The 20,482-nt window shown below is 39.4% G+C and overlaps 3 protein-coding genes and 1 long non-coding RNA gene across 4 annotated transcripts; 1 reads left to right on the top strand and 3 right to left on the bottom strand.

Moving 5' to 3' along the window:
* Positions 1-628: 628 nt before the first annotated feature.
* On the bottom strand, positions 629-5,767 carry LOC137943235 (pentatricopeptide repeat-containing protein At3g61520, mitochondrial-like). Its single transcript, XM_068788928.1, has 2 exons — positions 3,280-5,767; positions 629-1,564 (listed from the first exon to the last, which is right to left on the bottom strand). The coding sequence occupies exon 1, from the start codon at positions 5,723-5,725 to the stop codon at positions 3,407-3,409; it is 2,319 nt and encodes a 772-aa protein (XP_068645029.1). The 5' UTR covers positions 5,726-5,767; the 3' UTR covers positions 629-1,564; positions 3,280-3,406.
* A 4,502-nt stretch (positions 5,768-10,269) lies between these two features.
* Positions 10,270-13,181, bottom strand: LOC137943234 (protein CLMP1-like). Its single transcript, XM_068788927.1, has one exon. The coding sequence runs from the start codon at positions 12,873-12,875 to the stop codon at positions 10,545-10,547; it is 2,331 nt and encodes a 776-aa protein (XP_068645028.1). The 5' UTR covers positions 12,876-13,181; the 3' UTR covers positions 10,270-10,544.
* A 2,776-nt stretch (positions 13,182-15,957) lies between these two features.
* On the bottom strand, positions 15,958-16,755 carry LOC137943233 (uncharacterized). Its single transcript, XR_011110605.1, has 3 exons — positions 16,653-16,755; positions 16,292-16,521; positions 15,958-16,210 (listed from the first exon to the last, which is right to left on the bottom strand). It is a non-coding gene; the product is annotated as an uncharacterized lncRNA (long non-coding RNA).
* Positions 16,665-19,222, top strand: LOC137943232 (glucan endo-1,3-beta-glucosidase 3-like). Its single transcript, XM_068788926.1, has 3 exons — positions 16,665-16,874; positions 17,077-18,366; positions 18,832-19,222. The coding sequence occupies exons 1-3, from the start codon at positions 16,694-16,696 to the stop codon at positions 18,870-18,872; spliced, it is 1,512 nt and encodes a 503-aa protein (XP_068645027.1). The 5' UTR covers positions 16,665-16,693; the 3' UTR covers positions 18,873-19,222.
* The last annotated feature ends 1,260 nt before the right edge of the window (positions 19,223-20,482 follow it).

Genomic DNA, 20,482 nt, shown 5'->3' with positions numbered 1-20,482 from the left:
CAGTTGTTGACAAGAGAGAAACGAGTTTAATGCAACTGATATCTCTGGGTTGGCGGAGTCTGCACGCGTCTGGCTCTGGACTTGGTTTTTTTCACTCTTCAATTCGATTGGATTGTGAACTGACACGGAGAAAGTTACAATACCATTCCCTTTAAACTTCTTCAGAAAATCTGAGTGTTGCCGTTCTTCAGTCTTTCATGGACTCTTGAACACCGATATATTTGACCTCTGGGAATGGCTGTTTATCGCCTATGGATTTGTCCACGTTGGACTCTTCTGGGTCTTGGAGATGGGAATCTCAGGTTGAGGAAGAAACACCGTCTCAGAAATATTTATTTTGAAGAGACTCAAAAGTCTTGAAAATTTTATATTCCGAAATGGCCGTGAAGTCGACAGATGCTGCCTTCAACAAAGTTTGTGTTTTTTTTTTTTGAACTTTAAGGCTAAGAGAAAAGTTTCCAGAGAAAAGAGCTGCATCCTAGTGAAGTCACCACTAGCACAGACAACCGCTGTCTTCTGCAATAGTATAAGGAGGCTCAGAAAGTTAATATCAAATCCAGACTGAAGCATAATTTTACCCAAGGCCGACAGCTTCTCACAATGTAAAAACAAATTCTTCTAACCTGTTAGTATCAAATACACTCGAAGAATACAATATACAGTCTTTTACCAATAATTAGACAAATCCAACTCTGTAGAAATGTTCAAAAATGAAACTACTCCACATACTTTGTCACATTAACTTAGAGAAGTGGACTGGTATATCTGGATCATGTTGTCTATGGGGTCTTGCCATCTGAGAGCCATGTCCATGTGCAAGCCAGCAGTAAAGCAAAGCTAATTCTTAAGGCTCAGCATAATCACTATTTATAAGACCCCAAATTAGTTTCAGAATTTCAGTCCTCAACTCAGTGCATGTCCACCCACCGACTCCTTTAAAACAGTGAACCATCAGTCCCACTTTCCTGGCATCCATTCTTGTACCACTCACATATCACTTCAGCAATGGCCAGGACATACAAACCAGCCATACCCATTTTCCTACTGAGGTGTAGGACCTTGGGTAAATCAGGGTACAGATGCCCCATCATTGATGGTCATGAACCCTACCACGGCTTCGTACAGCTTCTGAGTATGCCGACCATTTGATCCCTTTATGCTGTCATGATGTACAAACACATTCATGTTCCTATCATATGCAAGCAAACTCCAATGATTTCCACCTTCAGTAAGGCCCACATCAACGTTATCATTGATAAAAAAAAAACTACTAATGTCCTCAGTGGCAATTTGAGGGGTTCGATAAAATCCTTAAGACTTGAAAGATCTGAACAGTTTATTATCCAAAATGAGATGGAAGGAGGAACAAGAAGAATGTCTTGGGAGGTGTACTTTGAAGATAGGTAGCTCCAATATAATTTCATTATGCGATCATTGAAGAAGTGGGGACACTCTTAAGGATCTCCAAGTCTCTCCTTCGAACAACATCGGTGTAACAGAGTACTTTCTCATTGCCTTTTGGTTGACCCATGATAAAGTTGCAATCCACATTATTTGCTGTATCCTGCATCAAAGAATCGTTCAAATTGATTTTTTTTCCCAATAAAAAAAAAGAATCTACTGAAGTAAAAGGTACAGCATAGTTATTGAAGGTCGCTTGTGAAGGTAATATTATTTAAATTACTTCAATTGGTATTCTATTTTTTTCCTTCTAGTTCATTTATGACTGGTTCCATTGAATTTCAACAGGTTATTTCATCATAATGCTTAGATTTAAAACACGATAAAAGTAGAAAGGTAAATTACTAACATTCCACCTATACACATTAACTGAAATTAGCTGCTCACCATTTGTCACCTGCATCAAATGTGTAAAAAGATGTGGGACACGGGGCAGTGGGAACTATTATTCATCTAGAGAAGCAGAGGTTTGCATCAAGGCCTGACACCTCATTAAATAGATAAGCTTTATAAACCTGGGTTTTAGGAGGGATCCATATTGACTTAGTTGTCAATGGATATCGAAATAATTTGCTGATTTACTAGAAAGCTCAAACCAGTAAGTGACTCTACAAGCACATTTCTTCAAGAGAACAAACTCAAAAGTTTTTTTTCCAGAAATGTCACCTAAAAGCAAAAGTTTCCCAGAAAAGAGGTGTTTCACAAAACAATCAATTTTGAATCAATAAAACTGGCAGGTGGTCTACATAAATCTTTTTCTAACAATTGTCAATTTTTGCCAGTCTACCACAAGTTACAATATTCATCCTCCATTGACCCTTCTGAAGTCCAGCCTTGTCTTGAAACCCTAAATAAGACTAGACATGACCAAGTCCAACAGAATCATACTTGAATCACCCAGGTCAGACAAGAGGCAGTTTGAGTCAGACTCACCATAGACTGAGTCTCACTTATTCTTGCGTGATACAAGGGTCAGATTGAGACAGACCCCCCGAACCAAATCATCAACCTCTACATCATTATTGACTTGCCAGAATCATGGGTGGCTTGACAAGTTAGGGAACCATGGTGTACTGCCAAACTTTACCTTGTCTATGAGTCTATATCTACAACAGCAGGACATAAAAATAAATACTTTCGGTACTCAGATGTCATCAATTACCTAATGCAAGTAAGTTAAGCCTCCTATCTACCATTGTGGTTGAGTAGTTTGAAGATCAATCCCCCTTGAGTTGAACAAGTTGCAATGGCAACCTCATATGCCATATTAGCCTATGATGCTCCCATTATGTCTAATGTTGCCTGAGACAGGTAATGCTATCCACACAAAGGAAACTGTATGGAGGATCTCTTTGTTGTTTGATTATCTGTCCCAAGAGAGACGGATCATATTGCAAATCATTTATTTGAATATTGTAATGAGCATTGAAGATGTTAGACTAAGTTTGAACCATACAGGCACTACTAAACTTTTTGCTTACGTTTGATTTCATGGAATCAGTACTTGATTAGGCGTCTCTTATTTGAAGGAATCTATCCTAAAAAAAGACAACTATGGAAGCAGTTTGATTAGACACATAGAATCTACAAGACTCTGATGACGCCCCAGGAGTGCTCATCTTCTTTGGCCACCCTGCAGTTCTTTTCGTAACAACTGTTCTCAATTTGACAAGCAAAACATGAATATTTTCTTGACTATAAAACTTGATCAAGATTTTGGACAATTGGATGATTTAAATATTCCAGGGGCAATTCAATCTCAGTGCTTAAATCAAATAAGAAGAAAAAGCTTGTGAAAGAAAGAACATCACAAACAACCTTTTGGAGTCTTTCCCTGTGAAACTCAAATTGAACAAGAAGATGGTCAAAGCGGCTTCTCGAATCCCGCATATAGTGAGAACAACGAACGCCTGAAGGAAGATGTACACATGAGGCCAGACACACACTACATACATGAGTCAGAATCCTCATTGTCATGAAGAAAGTTTCTCAATCTGGCAGTCTCACCAACAACTGACAGCCACTCAGTAAGAATTTCAATAGTGATATAGTCAGGGTTGCACCCTTGTCTATTCATCCTGTCCATTAGCTCAAATGCTTCTTCCAACATATGCCTCCCCCGAAGACCTTTGAAAAGAGCATTATAAGTAACAACATTAGGGAGGACTCCCTTGACTTGCATCTCATCCATAAGATTAAGGGCAGAATTCACCTTGTTCCCTTTGCAGAGACTATCAATCAGAATATTGTATATCACAGTATTTGGAGCTACTCTCATGTCCCTAAATAGTTTCAAGGCTTCATCCAGTTTGTCAGCTTCACAATATCCATGGATCAAAGCACCAAAAGTAACAACTGAAGGTTCCTCCATACTGTTCATCAGCTGATGTGCAGTTGAAAAATCACCAGATTTACTAAAAGAAGAAATTAGAGAGTTAAATGTGGCTTGGTTGGGTTTGACACCTGCCTTGTCCATTTCCTGGAGCAGCTCATAAGCCTTATCCAATTTGTTCTTTTTGCAAAGCCCATTGATGAGGACATTGTAGGCATCTACATCAAGAGAAAGCCCGTCTTGTTTCATTGCCATTGCAACAGAGCATGCTTCTTCCAGCCTACCGGCATGGCTCAACCCAGAAATCAAAGTAAAATATGTGATGGAATCTGGAGAAAGGCCATTATTCATCATCTCCTTGAATAATTGCATCGCTCTATCTACATTGTTAGCTTGAAGAAATGCACCTATTAAAGTAGTATAAGTGATGACATTGCCCTTTAGACCCTTAGCTGTGCACATTTCATGAAAGAAGTTGATGGCAGAGCTAATCCTCCCATGCTTGCACATTCCATCAATGATTGCGTTTAATGTGATCTCATTTGGAGAGATCCCTTGTTTCATCATTTGAGAAAACAGTTTGGAAGATTCATCAATGTCACCAGCTTTGCAGAACCCATCAATCAAGCAGTTAAAAGTGACTGTATTGGGACAACTTCCGTACAGCAATCCCATTTTGTCTAGCAATGCAAGACCTTCTTCTGGTCTGCCAACCTTGCAGAGGCCATCAATTAGAGTATTGAAAATTACAGTATCTGGTTTGGTCCCAACATTATTATCCCTAGTCATGTTATCAAAGACTTGTAAGGCCTCATCAACTCTGCGAGACTTGCATAGATAATTTATGAGGATCCCAAATGTCACAACACTTGGTTTGACACCCATGTCCCTCATCTCCACAAGAAGCTGATTCATCATTTTGAAATCACTAGTTCGGCCAAGGCCAGTCAAAAGAGTATTGAAAGAAGGGACATGAATGGGGCGACCCATATCCTTCATAGCGTGCAGGACATTCCAAGCCTTGGTGGTATTTCCACTTCTACAGAGTTTGTTGATCAACTGAGTAAGTTGCACAGAATTAGGAAATGCCTGGCACATTTTTGCCACCTCAAGGAGGAGGTCAATAACTATAACATCATTCGGATTGCTTCCTCCATTTTTTTCTTTGAGGAAAGCAGAAAAGAGAATGGAGCATGTGACATGATTGGGCCGGCATTTTGATTCAGGGTGTTGCAGCATCTCGCGAACAAGGTCAGCTGCATGACTGTGATAGTGTGACCCAGAGCTGGAATGTGAAAGCAAAAGTGCTTCAAGAATGTCATTGTAGAGGTAGGTCTTACGAGAATGTGGACGAATATCGTTGAGAAAAACTTGAAGGGATTCATCAACTAGTCCCGCATGAGCAAAGGAGCGCAGAATTACGGATGCAGAAGTTGATGTGAGGTAGAAGCCCTGCTCCCTGGATTTCTGAAGGAGTTGCTGAATGCAGAGGTGAGAATTAGGTTGCTGTCTGCTGGCTAACTTAAACATGGCTTCATAGGCAGTAGGTCCATGGATAGTGACAGCTTGTGGATTCTTTTCTTTGGTGGCAAAGGACCACCACTCAAAGAATTTAAGGGCTTTGTTGGCATCACGGAGACCACGGATGACCTCAAGGAGATGACCCTGTGTGAATGGAGCAGACGAGGACACTATATGAATCAACTCCTGATCATTCCACTCTTTCTCATCCTCCTGGCGCAGCACTGCCTCTGTCAGTGCACCCACATCTGCCATCAATTTGGATACAGCTGCTGCTGGTACTGGGTCAGCATTGTTAGGAGCAGTGGTGGTGCAACTACGACTATAACTGCAGAGCAGGGTTCCGAAGGTTTTCTCCTTTGAACATATGGGTAGTAAACGCTGGTTGAGTAAAAGTGCGACCCTACTCATTGGAATTAATTTGATGATGATTCTTGCATCTAATTGAGGTGCTGTTCAATCATTCAAAATACACTGCAGCTAGAAAACATAAAATAAAATAAAATCACTTTTCTGCCATTGCATACAATTTTCAATTTTGATTGTCATATACACAAGAAAAAGAGATTTGACATGATGCGACATAAACTGAGGACTGTAATATGAAGATCATAGGTGACAACAACCGAAGGAAAGCTTCTAAAAATTGTAAGATATTATTATCTTGGGTGAAGAACTCAGCTGTAAAAAGGTTGGACTTGACAAACGTGCGCAATGGGAAAGATACGATGCAGGCACAAGTTATCACATAGTTACCAGAATAGGAAACGAAAAAGGGCAACAAAATAAGAAAGAAAATTCAAGCTTACAAGAATAGTTTTTTACACGTATACGCGTGCTCCATTCTAAGCTAAAAAGCTGCAAAATAATTTAGACACTGCAGAGTTACATGAACTAAATAGCAACAGCTAAAGACTAGTTAAAAATATTCCCAAAAAAAAAGTCTAAACAATGAATACAGGACCAGTTGAGCAAGTAGTACTACAAATTGTGTACGCCCATATCAGTAGCTGGAAAAAAAATCTGCTGAAATTAGCATGTAAGAGAAAAAGGAAACCCAATGCTCTCCAATTCAGCTACTGAGCTTAACATCCATGACCGAATAGTTCCACAAGACAAATTCAAAATACATAAAAAGCACAAAACCAAGCCAAACAGAACAGTTATTTACCACTAACATTACTCCACTAAAGCCTCAAACGCAGAAACAGCAAACGAAACAAACAGTGATAAACCAAGAAAAAGCAACAATAAAGCCAAACCTGTAGAAACAGACTGACCTTATTAAGCAGAAAATTAGGGTAGAGCTGGTTAGTAGTGAGGTACTGCCCGTAACAGGGGCAATCACTTTTGTTATTCAAATGGGTAACAATACACATGTAACAGAAAGTATGACCACAGGCAGTGAGGAACACTTGTAATTCCTAAATCATTATGAACTCAATTAAGTGGCTCTCTTTTAATAAGGAACTGTTTTAAACCAATACAGAAGCTGACTCTTTCGACATTGCTGAGATGATGGTTTCGTGGGCAGCTCTGTTATTCTTTAACAGAAAGGTTGATAGAAAAGTTTTATCTGATTGGCTTTTCGGGAAATTTCCAAACGAACAATTTTTTATTTTAATATGTTCAACTCTATGTTTTCCTCTATCCGTAGTGTCTCTGGGAACTTTCGTCGAACACTTGATGTTCCTAAATCGTTCAGGCATATTTTAACAAAAAAAAAAAAAAAAAGGTTCCTAAATCGTCTTCAAAAGAAGAAGATTTCCAGGAAGCAGAAAAAGGGAAGATTTCCAGGAAGCAGGAAATGGGAAAAAAATTCCCGAACCAGAGAAGCATGGAATTTCGAATAGCAAGCACCGACTTCTACGAAAATTAAAATGAGAGGCAGAGGAACGATTCCGAAACAAGAAGAACGGTTTAATATGACTAACCTTCGATTTCCAGGAAGAAGGCTAGTTTCTGCCGAATCGAGCGACAGAGGTTGCAGAGGGGGCGTTAGTCAACACTAGTCAACACATCAACATAATTTGAACTTCAAATTTATTTGAATGCATTAACTTCAACTTCAAATCATCTACGTTAACTTCGATTTCAAATTTAGTGTTAGTATGGACAAGAGTAATTTGTAATAATATATTTAAACACCAAATTAGGTAAAATAAACATGATTACTATATTAATAAGTAATTTAATGTATAATAAAATATATTAATATACTAATTAATTAAATTAGATAGTATATTATTTAATGATTATAATTTATTATACATTAATATAGTAATTATGTGAGCCAATTAATTATACACATAATTAATTATAAAAAAATAAAAATAACATAAACAAATATAATAAATTAAATTATTAATTAATTAATTACATAAGATATATTTTAGCATAAAAAGGAATAATTAAACAAAAAAAATTGATTTTAACACATTAAATATTTTTATGTATTATTAATTAATAATATTTTTCTTTATATTTAAAACCATTGGTTTTATTAATTATAAAAATGGGTTAATTAAACCACAATAATTGATCAAATGCTTGATTTAATAATATTTTAATTACCACTATTACCACTATTAAATCACTAATATAATACAATAATTAAAAAATAAATAAAATTTAATTTTATTAATAACACAAAATGAATTTTTTACATAGTATTAATTAATAATATATTTTCACAAAATTAAAAATAATTAATTGATCAAATGCATACTTTAACTATATTTTAATTACCAGACTTAAATATCTAGTTTAATATAGTAATAAAAATTAATAAATAAATTATTTTATTAATAACCTAAAATAGATTATTCAACTTTTGCCTTTAATATTAAAATCATCAAGTTACTAGTTTAGTACATATGAACGACACATAAGATACAATCATGATTTATCATTCCACATGCGAGTCGTTATGGCATCTTGATATTGTGCTACTCTTGTGGATTCTAATACACGCTGCCTCTAAATGTTAGTTGATTAGCTACCCTCATCCACAAAAACATCGTTATCATCGTTGTCTGCATTATCCGTTGTACCTACTAATTGGACCTCATCACCTGCTCCACCAAGCTCGTCTCCCGAATTATCATCTTTCAATTCAAATGTATCATTGTAATCCACTCTATGTATATAATTATGTAATATGCAAGAAACAATTACAATTTTTGTCTGGATCTTAGAACACCTTTTAACATTTGAAATAAAGCTTTTAAAACACCAAAATATCATTCAATAGTATTCCTCAAAGATGAGTGTTTTCACTTGAATAATTTTTTATCATTTCTAGGAATATTATCTCCAAATTTTTGCAAATGATAACGAGTTCCTCGATATGGAACCAAAAATCCTGAAAGATTTGCATAACCAGCTTCGACTAAATAATATTTACCTACGATAGAAATTATATTTCACATAAAATAATTAATGATAAAATAGATAAAAAAATATTGCATACAATATATTATTTACCTCAAATACAAAGAGTCAATCTCAATGAGTCAATGCTTCCTTTTGTACACAAGAATCAGTTGTTGATCCCTCCCATCCAGCAAATACAAAAGTGAATTACATATCAAATGTACATGTTACCCTCACATTTTGTGAGAGATAACCTTTTTTGTTCCAGAACCTTTGTTGTTCTTCAAGTGGGATGTTCACTTTGATATGAGTTCCATCAATAACCCTAATATAATCCTAATTATACCATTTAAATTCATATTGATTAACTTTGTATATTAATCTAAAATTGTTTATTAGAAGGCAAGTGATGTTACCATAAAATACCGATAAAACATTGGATTGTTTAAAATCTTCGACTGAGTGCGTTCTGAAGGCCTTTTGATGTAATCATAGTGAAGTTTAAGAATATCATCCAACACCTTATTGAAATACCTACTTATGGTCTAGTTCGATCTATCAAACATCTCTGTTGTTATACTATAGGATTATTGTTGACCAACTGTTAGGAGAAAATATGCAAGTTGTTCTTCCACTGAGATAGTCTTTGTGGCTGATAAAAATCCTATACTATTAAGTATCTCTGCCAATTTGTGAAATACAATTTGATTCATCCTGTAAACTTTTCGAAATTTAACAGGTAATTTGTCTAGTGCCTTTTGCAAATACAACGGACCATTATCTCACAAGAAAGTGGTACATATCTATTGCAATGGCAGAAATAATATCTTCCCATAGCGATCAAAATACATGTGAATGCAAGCATAATTGCAATCTTTTCTTTGTCATAATGGCAGAGATATTATGAGAGACAAAGTTTGTAGTAGCCACGTCCCTAAAGCTCACCAAGATTGAGTTGGATTTAGCAATCTACTATTCCTATCCAAAAAAATTTCAAACCTTACCACACAAATATTAACTAGGTCCAGACAAATTGTTGGAGCACTGTTATGCTTAAGCATTATGTTTTTCAAAAACTAGATACTTTCAGAAATGTAATCCTACAGTCACGATCAGACATCATGCATAAGCAGAAGAACAATCTATTAGAGTCTATTCCATGATCTGGACTCAAATTATTGAATTAGATAAAATGCAAAATAGAAGAGGCTTGCAGTTTCGGGTCTTAAACATCTGAAAAGAAGCTAACAAATAAAGTCTTCTTGTTTCTTTACAGGAACAATAAGGACTAAGTAGGACTTTTTGTACACAAAGCATTCCGATATATGGGTAAAATGAAATATATCAGAGATGGGCAGGTTTACCTGTTTAAGGGTTTGAGTAAGGTTTGTAAATTTTTTTTTCCTTCCTGCCTTCTCTTGGTTAAGCTGTATATAGCTTCTGTCTATTTATCTCTTGGCAATAATGCTGCTATTAAGTTTCAAAAGAAAGGAAAAGGTTTGACTAAGCTATCTAAGAGAATGAACTCTACTTGAGCAAGAGTTATGAAGTACTAGAATAGCTGCCAAAAATAGTGACAGTAAATCAAGTGTCATGTATATGATGCCTCTGGTATCATGGAAAAAATTAAGACAAAACTCACCTCTAATGTTGCTTGAGAAAATGTTACATTCAAAATCTTTTACGAACACTATCTTTCTATCAATGGCACATTCTTTCAGACAACAATTGAAAATTCCAAGCCCATTGGTGACATCATCTAGAGCTGAAACCCTTGAAAACAAGCAACACTCCAATCTTGAATCAATCCACAGAATATAGGCCCATGAAACCAATTTCTTGCCAGTTTCAACTTTCATGTATCAGCTACACTGCTAACAACCTCATGCTTTCCATTTACTTTAATTGCATCTGTTCCAATAGTAGAAGTCTTTTTGTCATCATCATCTGCCCCCACCCCATTAAATAAATGGTTCTTAAGAACCACTGAGATGTCAGTTTCGGAAGCTCCTGCAAGCTGAAACCTCTCAACAGCAGCATCTAGATTCTTCTTCCAACCACCCATGCCAAGTTTGAATTCCACTTGTGACCGCTCAAAGAGCATATTACCCCAGAAAAGATGTATCTGGGACCTCATGACAACTGCTTGTTCTGCTGCTTCTTCTGCCGTTAATTCTGCCGGTACCTCTCCTGAGGCCTGACCTTCGGTACCCAAAGTCTGCTTTTTCCTCCTTTTTAGCAATTCATCCCTTTTGCTTGCATTAGGGTCATTCAGTTCATTGGTTCTTTGCTCTTCTATTTTTTCCCACATTTCAGTAGCTGCCTTCATTTTCTCTTCAGCACTGTCAAAAAGCTTGATTGTCTCTCCATAACCCCAACTTGTCAAATCAACCTTATTTGCCAATGCAAAGGACCATTGCAGTTTTGCAGTTTCAAAATGCTGTTGTCCTAATGCAAGTAAACCTTCATAGAAATCAGGCTTAATTCGGAGGGCCTCTTCATATTTCTGACCAGCAAGGGAGTACCTTTCTTTAACCCAATCATAAGCATTCTGAAGCTGCTGTGCCTTTACTTCTTTTGATGAAGACTCATCCAACGGTATCCGTTTCCTTGCTGCACACATATGTACATTCCCCCAATTGAAGAAGGCTAACGCCGCAACCTCCTGGAATTTGGATGCAGCCATTTCAAAAAGACTTTGGGCTTCTTCACTTGTGACAGTTTCTTCTAATGCCTCAGAGCAAAGCTCCATTCCAAGCTCATGTAAATCTATATGGGCATCAGGGTCAATCCCAACATGGGTCCGGAACAATTGGGCAAACTCATATAACCAATCATCAATCTCGACTTCCTTGCAGTCAACATTGTTGCCAATACTGTCTGCAGTCTTCACTTTCTGGATTTCCTCACTAGCACCAGCCTTAGGAACGGCAACCTCATTCTCGATGCCTTCAGATACTGAATCCCCTGCAGAAGAATGAGATCCATTCTCATCAACCTTGACTCCTTCCTCCTCTACAAGTGCAGGCTTTTCCTCTTCCTCAACTAAGGCAGGCTCCTGATCTGGGTCCACCTCCACAACGTGCAATCTTAGAACCATAAGCAGGTCATCTTTGCCTACAGGTTTCTCCTTAGGATTAAGATGGTCAGCACAAGACTCTGCTAATCTAAGTTCCTCCGTGCCGGTAATGGTGATTAAATCACCTTCCATATCCTTATACTTGACAAGAACAGATTTAGAGGATGGAAACCGCTTTGCTACAATGTCTCTTAAAACATGGAAACTGCAATTTGCAGGCATTTGTGCAAGTCTTATGTCATGGTCATAGACAAGCTTTAGAGGTCTCCACCGAGTTGCAGCTGAGACCGAAGCTGTTCCAAAGACAGAACGTTGAAGTGAGATGTCCTTACCGTTTTTACTATTGCTGCCGCAAGGGGAGACCAAATCTGGTTCCGAAGAAAGCTTGAAAGGCATTGAAACAGTTTTGGGCGAGGATTGCTCTTGAATTTGGGATACTGGTTTATCAGGCTTACTACTGGCGGTAGCCTGATTTCCGGTGGGGGCAGTTTTCTTAGGCACAGGTCGAGCAGGCAAGCAAGGGCCAAGGCCAGTAATTGGAGCTCCTCGCACAGCAGAGGCCCCCAAAGCTGCCGGAGATGGGCGGCTCTGTAAGTCCTGCTGGGCCTCATTGCGAGGCCCCAGAGCAACACGGAGCCGTCCGGCAATATCAAGGGCATCACGGTGGTTCGGGTCCGCGACAAGGAGAGCTTGCACGTCCTGCAAGGCCAAATCATACTTAGCAAGAGCCTCGTATGCCCGAGCCCTGCGGAGAAGAGCTCGACCGAAGCGTGGCTGGACCTGCAGCGCCAAGGAGCATTCCGACACAACAATGTCGTAGTCAACAGGCTTCATTTGCATGAGACAGGCAGCCCTGTTGCTGTGGAAAACGGCCCTATCCGGGTGAGTTTTAGGGGTGAGCTGCAGGGCCTTGTTGTATTGGTCCAATGCGCCCGCATAATCCCTGGACTGAAACCGACGGTTTCCTTCCTCCTTGAGCTCGTGGGCACGTTTCAGAAAGAGAGAGGAGTCCAAATCCACACCATTGGCAGCTGCGGGAGAAGGGTGAGAGGCGTCCGATGGGGCGGAGTTCCCACCTTTCTTCCTCCTACCCCCCGACTTCCCCATCTCTCCCCGACCAAAAACACACTAAAAATGGGAATAAAAAAGCAGAGCACAGACGAGCAAAAACAAGCCGGAATCGACGAACTAGAGGGAAAACGTATGCTTCATTTGAGATTGCCGAGAAGGAAACCACTTACGATGGAAGCTCCACCTTTTCCTCCCTCCATTGCGGAAATCTTTATCAACAGTCACGGTGAGAGATAAAACGAGGTAGGATGTTTTTCTCGTACTTAGGTTGCCGTTGAGATTCAAAGAGAAGACAGGAAACCCTAGAGAATACCAGAGAGACCAACTAGAAATGGATGGAGATTTACATTGGCGGGTTCTCTACTGTATATCTGTCAATCAGACGAGAAAGTTTAGATTTTGGTGTCTAATTGGACTTCATCCTCGGGCTGAACTTGCCCACGGAACCCAAAAATTTCATGGACCTTATTGGCTTCCACGCCTACAATAATTAGCCCATTGAATAGCAAGCAATTCGTGAACCGAAGCCCATATAAGCGTAGTTGTATCTGATTTTCAGTTTTTACCATCAAAATTGAATAGAATAACTTAAAAAATTAATTTATTTGTCTAAAAAATGTATTTATATTTATTTTATTATTTTAATAATAAAATAGAGATAATAGCATTGTTATAAATACAATAAAATAAATGATATTCTTGTAAATATATTAAAATTTTATAAAAAAATGATCAGTGCAACTAATCTTAACCAAATTTTTTTCTACTTTTCCTTTCTTTTTTTCTTCTTATCTCATAGGACAGAGAAAAAAAAAACTTCCGGCAAACTCATCCAACAAAAGTAATCTCCAATTTGTTCAAAGAGTAACGATAGTGTTACAATTAATGCAATCAATCACTTGACCATTGCATGTTTCCTACTAACCCTTGACTCGAGTCTTACTTAAAAGAGATCAATCTAGCAAATCTTGATTCTAGGTGCAAGCTACAACCAAAAAGTAGGTAACCAAAACACAAAAACAATACATCACACAATGATTTTTAATATAAACATATCACCTGCAATCCTAATCAACCAAAGTCCACAAGCACTAGACATATTAATATGGACGGGGCACAAAAGGGGGAGTGGTTGAACATTTCTATATAAAAACCCACAATATCATTATCAATAGGTTTGTCATTCCATACGCCAATTTTAAACTCACCTCATGCAATTTAGAAGGAATGTACAAAGGTATTAAAAAGAAAATTAGGGATGTGAAAATATTTTATCATATTCCATAGATATAGCAATTATTATATAATTAAATTCCTTTCGAATATTTAGATTTTGAACCCAATTTAAATTACTACACCCAATTTTAATTTTGGATACAACACCCAATATCATGAACTCAAAATTTTCGTGTAAAAATCCATTAATCAGGCGGTAAAAAATGAATTAGGATACTCTGCATAAAAATATGACAAATTTTGTTATCGATTGTGGGAAATAAAACAATAACCTGACATTAAACAACTTGAGAGTCTCCAACTTATTCTAAATCATCCATAGATGAGGAGTTATTTTTAATAAAAAGTTTAACTTGGACTAAGGTATACAAGTGTCTTATTCACTATGTGCCTCGTCCGCAAGCCATGTGATGTTTCAATTCGATCCATGTACTACAAGTGAACATTTGCACATGCTACATTCAAATGTTTAATTGATTTACTTAAATCATAGTATTTGTCCACATTCGATCTCTCACCTGTCCTTTCCTAACTTTTTACTAGTGTATTTGTCCACATTGCAAACCCATAAAAGTATGGGACATCATTATATATTTATTATAAATAACATAATATTTGTGTGTATAATTTATATATAAAATCAAAGCACAAATTCCTCCGAAAGGTCCCCCTCTTCTACTTCTAATCGATCAGAACGTTACACATCTGAGCACTTTGAAAATTATAATTCTAAAAGTAACAAGTCATCGTCTTCTTTTAAGTAATCTCTGATCCCACTTTAATCCCCACTTTAAAATTGCAGTCGTCTGACATTTCACGTCATATCGAGTACCCAGTGCATCACTCCCATCAATATTCAATGAGCCGTTTTTGCCTCGGCGATAGAATATTTCTCTCTCTTCCTACAACGCTACCTGTAAAGATTAAAGACGCAGGAAACAGAGAGGCTGATTGGGTGCATAAAGGATAAAAATAACGGCTAATTTGATACAGAAGACGGGAGGAAAAAAAAGGAGCAGCAGTAGCAAACATGCTTCAGAGTAGCCGTTCGAGACTCGTTCTTGACCGTTGAAACAGGAGACAGATAATATTCCGCAGCCGAGAGTAAGAACTACCAATAAAGTAAACATTTTTTATGGACGAAAGAGTCAACTTTGTTGTTTCCCGTTCATAGTTAATTCTAAGGAATTCGATTGAGTCCTCTCTGTAATGGGGTACAGTAGTAACACAGTAATAGACAATGGTAGAAGTTCAGGACGGGCTCCAGATGCAGAGAGCAGATAGGGCGTTGGGGGAATCTTGGGCTCAGTGTCGACTCTGTAATGGGGAGCAGATGAAAAAGAAAAGCCAGAAGAGCTCAGAACCCAACGTGTCGTTATCCCTTGGAATCCTCTCTGCTCGCTGTTCACTGTTTTCTGGGTTCATTGTCCCGATCTCCAGCACACACACCCAGACCTGGAATTACTTGATCTGACTGAAGAGTCTCGTAAGAAGATTGATTGATTGCTTGTTCTTTAGATCTCAATTTTTCAGCCGTCCCCCGCGTGTTGGGTAACTTAACTGGGGAGACTTTTTGGGTTCGTGATATAGTGTCGTAAATCTGAAGGATTTGGTGGAGGGTTGTTGATAACAAAATGAATCGATTGACACTCGATGCCACATAAATACGATGATAAGATTGGTACGTAATGGGCGTGTTTCTCTGTAGTCTACAACAACTCCTCTGTAACGCTAGTGAATGAGAGAGAACAGAAAACAACAGTCGTGTTTAGGTGAACCGCGTTCTCCTTTCGTGCACGCTTCCGTGAAAATCGGAACTGGGTTGGGTGACAAATGGGACTGTTTGACAGATGTTACAGAAAAAAATAAAAAGAAATTAAATTAAAAAAAACTACTTTTATTGAAATTCGAGACTTTCCAGCCATTAATTGTACAGCATAATCAATTCGATTTCACACAGTTGGTTATTAGCTATCATAAGAACAGGGAAAAAGAGATTCATGGTCCGAGTTTTGAATTAATTTTACTGTTACCGAGCCTTTGATCACGATTGATTTGATTTGGCCTCCTCTGTCTTCTTCGTTCCCGCAAGCACTCGTATCTTATGCAAATTGCGAAGCTGGGTATGAAAATACCTGTAAAATATTCGTAAGCGTTAAGACAGAGAGACGATTAGGTGAAAATCTACCACAGAGAGGTGAGTTTGGTTCACGAACCCCACCATCTGTTACTGTTTTTTCTTTTTTTCATTTTCTTTTTCTGTTTTAGTCAAGACAGAAATGAAGTGTGCCGAACCAGAACGGAGATCAAGGATTAGGAGAGAGAGTGAGAATGTGGGTTCCGAGGTGCGGGTGGAGTGGGAAGTGGGAAGGGAGGGAGGAGCTTGGCGGATTTTTCTTCCTCTAGTCGACCGCTCCATTCCCGCACAAATGTAGGCTCCCAGCTGCTGCACCAGAAAATATTATGAACTGTCAGAAGTTAAAGGGAAATAGTAGATATTTAAAAAAGGAAAAAGAAAAAAAATCGGACTGTCGACAAGGACGTGGGTCCCCACTAATGCCCGTTACTCCCACTAACCTTTCGTTTTAGTTCTGGTTGTGGAAGAACTATAAAATCCCATGGGGAGAGACTGGTCCAGTCCTCAAAAGGCACAAAGGAACTCTCCCTTCTCCCCTTCTCTGAAACAGATTGCTACTTCAGAAGTGCCGCTGGTTCCCTCTGCCTTGCAGCAGAGAATGGCCGATCTCACCCTTTCAACTCTACTTCCCCTTCTCCTCTTCTTTCTCCTCGCTTCTGCTGGTAAAAATTACTTATTTTTTATCTAACATGTCTTTCTTCTTCATTTCCGTTCTCCTTTTCTTTTGTTTGTCGGAAAAGGGGAATGGATGGTAATGTAGTGTTGCTGCGTGGAACGGTGATTTATTTTTCTGCTTTTTTGTTCTTTATTGTTGCTGGGTACTTCGCAGAATGGTTACTAATGTAGTATTTGTTTCTTCAACAGAAGCGGGTTCGATAGGGGTGAACTACGGTCGAGTGGCGAATGATCTTCCATCCGCAGCGAAGGTGGTTCAGCTCCTGAAGTCTCAGGGGATCGACCGTGTGAAGCTTTACGACACAGACCCTTCCGTGCTCCGTGTCCTCTCCGGCACCGGCGTCAAGGTCGTTGTCGCGCTCCCCAACGAGCTCATCTACGCCGTCGCTAAACGTCCTTCCCAGGCCTACTACTGGGTTCAGAAGAACGTCGCCGCTTACTACCCCGCCACCCAGATCCACGCCATTGCCGTCGGCAACGAGGTCTTCGTCTCCCCTCGCAACCTGACCAACTACCTCGTCCCCGCCATGATTAACGTCCAGGCGGCCCTCGTCAAGTACAAGCTCGGCGATGCCATCAAGGTATCCTCCCCTTTTGCCCTCACTGCGCTCCAAAATTCCTACCCTTCATCCGCTGGCGCCTTCAGGTCCGACCTCGTAGAACCCGTCATCAAGCCTATGCTCGACTTCTTCCGTCGCACCGGCTCCTACCTCATGGTGAACGCATATCCCTTCTTCGCCTACGAGGGCAACGCGGACGTCATCTCCCTCGACTACGCGCTCTTCCGTCCCAACGCCGGAGTGGTCGACTCAGGCAGCGGCCTCCGGTACACGAACCTCTTCGACGCGCAGATCGACGCGGTGTTCGCTGCGATGTCGGCGCTCAAGTACGACGATGTGAAGCTGGTGGTGACGGAGACTGGGTGGCCGTCCAAGGGAGACGAGAAAGAAACCGGGGCAAGCACGAACAACGCCGCGGCGTACAACGGCAACCTAGTTCGCCACATTCTGTCGGGGGCCGGGACGCCGCTGCGGCCCAAGGCGGAGCTTGAAGTCTACCTGTTCGCTCTCTTCAACGAGAACAAGAAGCCCGGACCGATGTCGGAGCGAAACTATGGGCTCTTCTACCCGAACGAGGAAAAGGTGTACGACATCCCGCTGACGGAGGAGGCAGTGAAGAGGGAAGGTAAGCCGAAGGAGAGGGACGGAGGCGCGGCCGTGTCGACGAGCTCCTCGGGGCAGACATGGTGCGTGGCGAACGGAAAGTTGGGGAAGGAAAAGCTGCAGGCGGCGCTGGACTACGCGTGCGGGGAGGGAGGAGCAGACTGCCGGCAGATCCAGCGGGGAGCCAACTGCTACGACCCCAACACCCTGGAGGCTCACGCTTCGTACGCGTTCAACAGCTATTACCAGAAGAAGGGTCGAGGCATTGGCACTTGCGACTTCCAGGGAGCCGCTTACGTTGTCACTCAGCTACCCAGTACGTACTCTCCTTTTCTTCTTCTTCCTTTATCTCCCGCTTTCACGTTCCAGCCTCTCCGGTCTCATCATGCGCGTGTAGATGACCAGAACCAGAACGCTTTGGTCTATTCCTTTGAGGCGCACATTAGCCTTATCGGGTAGTCATTTGCTTGCGAGCGCGCATGGTGCGTTGGTCCAGGCAAACCGTCTGATATCGTAGATCACCGCAGTCCGCTTGCTTTACCTGGTACAAATTAAAATAGATCAAAAGTGACAAGATGGGAAGTGCGAAAGAGAGATTTCAATCAATCTTGTCTCATTCACGCAAACGGCGCACGTTAGCGCGGAGTGTCCTGTTTATCTTCTTCGTCTTTCTTTCCTTTTGGTTATTTTCTTACTAATTTCGAATTAAAGCTTTAAATTTACTTCCAAGAAAACCAACCTTTTTTGCTCATTCTTTTGTACTTTGGTTTGGAAATCGCAGAGTTTGGGAAATGCGCTTTGCCCACAGGGGACAGTGATTGAGGGGTGGCTAGAGAGAGCTAACCCATACCCATATAGGACTGGAGCAGGGCGGAGGGAGAAACGACGACAGCAGTGAAGCAGAAGAAGAGGTAATCATCGTCGTCGGCAGCAGTGCGTCCATTTTTTGGGCATTTCTTTCTTTGTAATTTATTCCTCCTGGGTGGGCAGTTAGGTGTTGAGATTGGTAGTATGGATAGGTGTAGCGCAGTACGATGCTTGTTCTGTTGTTGTTGACTAGATATCCACTGTAATTAAAACCCCATCTAACGGCTGAACATCTTTCTTCTATTTATTCACTTTTGTACTCGTCCTTTCACCGGATTAATAAATTTTTTCTCTTCCAGCATTTATATTTTTCTCTGTCGAAACACAATTAAGACTCAGTTTAGCAGAAATATCTCCTGCTGTTGGGGAAGAAAAGAGTCTCTGTTGAAACACAATAAAGACTCAGTTTCAGCACAGTAAAGCCTCCTGCTATTGGGGAAGAAAATATTCAGCGATGAATCAATGAAGCAATTGATCCGTTTGCCTGGAAGTAGTAGTAGATAATATAATATGTGTAGAGAGAGGGATCAATAATGCTGGATCTCCTGGAAGAGCCTTTTTGCCAGCTGCAGCAATCAATTTCCTCCTCAGTTTTGCTGTACTGTGTTGTTCCCCTCTCTGCAAAGATTCTCCCTGCCCCATTTTTCTACCTTTCTTTTTTCTTCGGAGTGCTGAACGTGCATGTCAGGATGGGGTCACTACTCATGGCGTCTTCATTTACCCAGTTATAAATTGATTTTTTTTACCTCTCCAAATATCAACTTATAAATAATTTAATATATTTATTTAGTAATTTATATATTATTCTAGAGCAGCTTAATGTTATAATTTTTTCATGATATTTATTTTAAAATGTTTATTTACTCATATTTTCACTCCTTTATATTAAATTGAATAAAAAATTATAAATAAAAAACAAATTTTATTCATTGTCTCTATGTGATTAGAATGGATTAATTATCTATAACAAAATTGATAATGAAATAATTTTATTACTTCTAAAATCTTGGAGCGCCAAGATATGGAATTTTTTGTTATTTATTTATATTTATATATTTTAATATAATAATATAAATAAATTGATGTTACTGTTTATAAATATGTTCAACATAAATAAATAAATAAATAAATAAATAAAGTGTATGAATTCAAATTTTAATAAAATATATATTTTGGAAAAAGTGACACTCCCTCTTTTCTCCTCTTAGGAAGGCCGAGGGCAGAGTTACTTTTTTGTGGAATTCGTGCAAGTGACCCCACCCACATGTGACATCAACATAGTTCTGTCCCCCAAATGGCTTTAGTGCCAGTCTGCCCACACCTTTAGGTAGTTTTTATATGGCATTGTTGGTCATAGCAAGTACTGAACTCAGATTCTTCTATTTTGAGTTGCACTGAGTTAGATCACTGAGGTCCAAATGCCTGTGTTGGTTCTTGAGTTAGAGTCGGTTCTAAATCGAGAATTGTTCCAATTATCTGTTATTTTATAAATTTGAGCTCTAAGTAAAAGAAGCATTCACACGGTATCACGCTACTAAAATTACAAAGATTTTATACTTGTTACT

The sequence above is a fragment of the Aristolochia californica genome, unplaced genomic scaffold (genome assembly GCF_029961685.1).
Source record: "Aristolochia californica isolate CCGP_79_NKW_82.1479 unplaced genomic scaffold, dmAriCali1.0.hap1 SCAF_10, whole genome shotgun sequence".
NCBI classification, from domain to species: Eukaryota; Viridiplantae; Streptophyta; class Magnoliopsida; order Piperales; family Aristolochiaceae; genus Aristolochia; species Aristolochia californica.
Note: the sequence above shows the minus strand (reverse complement) of the source record. Positions and strands in the feature narration are given on the sequence as shown.

What these genes read in the sequence shown, in the direction of transcription:
- LOC137943235 (XM_068788928.1), bottom strand. Translation starts at nt 5,725, where the DNA reads ATGAGTAGGGTCGCACTTTTACTCAACCAGCGTTTACTACCCATATGT.
- LOC137943232 (XM_068788926.1), top strand. Translation starts at nt 16,694, where the DNA reads ATGGGGAGAGACTGGTCCAGTCCTCAAAAGGCACAAAGGAACTCTCCC. An exon ending in CTTTCTCCTCGCTTCTGCTG is followed by an intron (nt 16,875 to 17,076) that starts GTAAAAATTACT and finishes TTTCTTCAACAG; the next exon opens with AAGCGGGTTCGATAGGGGTG. An exon ending in CGTTGTCACTCAGCTACCCA is followed by an intron (nt 18,367 to 18,831) that starts GTACGTACTCTC and finishes TGGAAATCGCAG; the next exon opens with AGTTTGGGAAATGCGCTTTG.
- LOC137943234 (XM_068788927.1), bottom strand. Translation starts at nt 12,875, where the DNA reads ATGGGGAAGTCGGGGGGTAGGAGGAAGAAAGGTGGGAACTCCGCCCCA.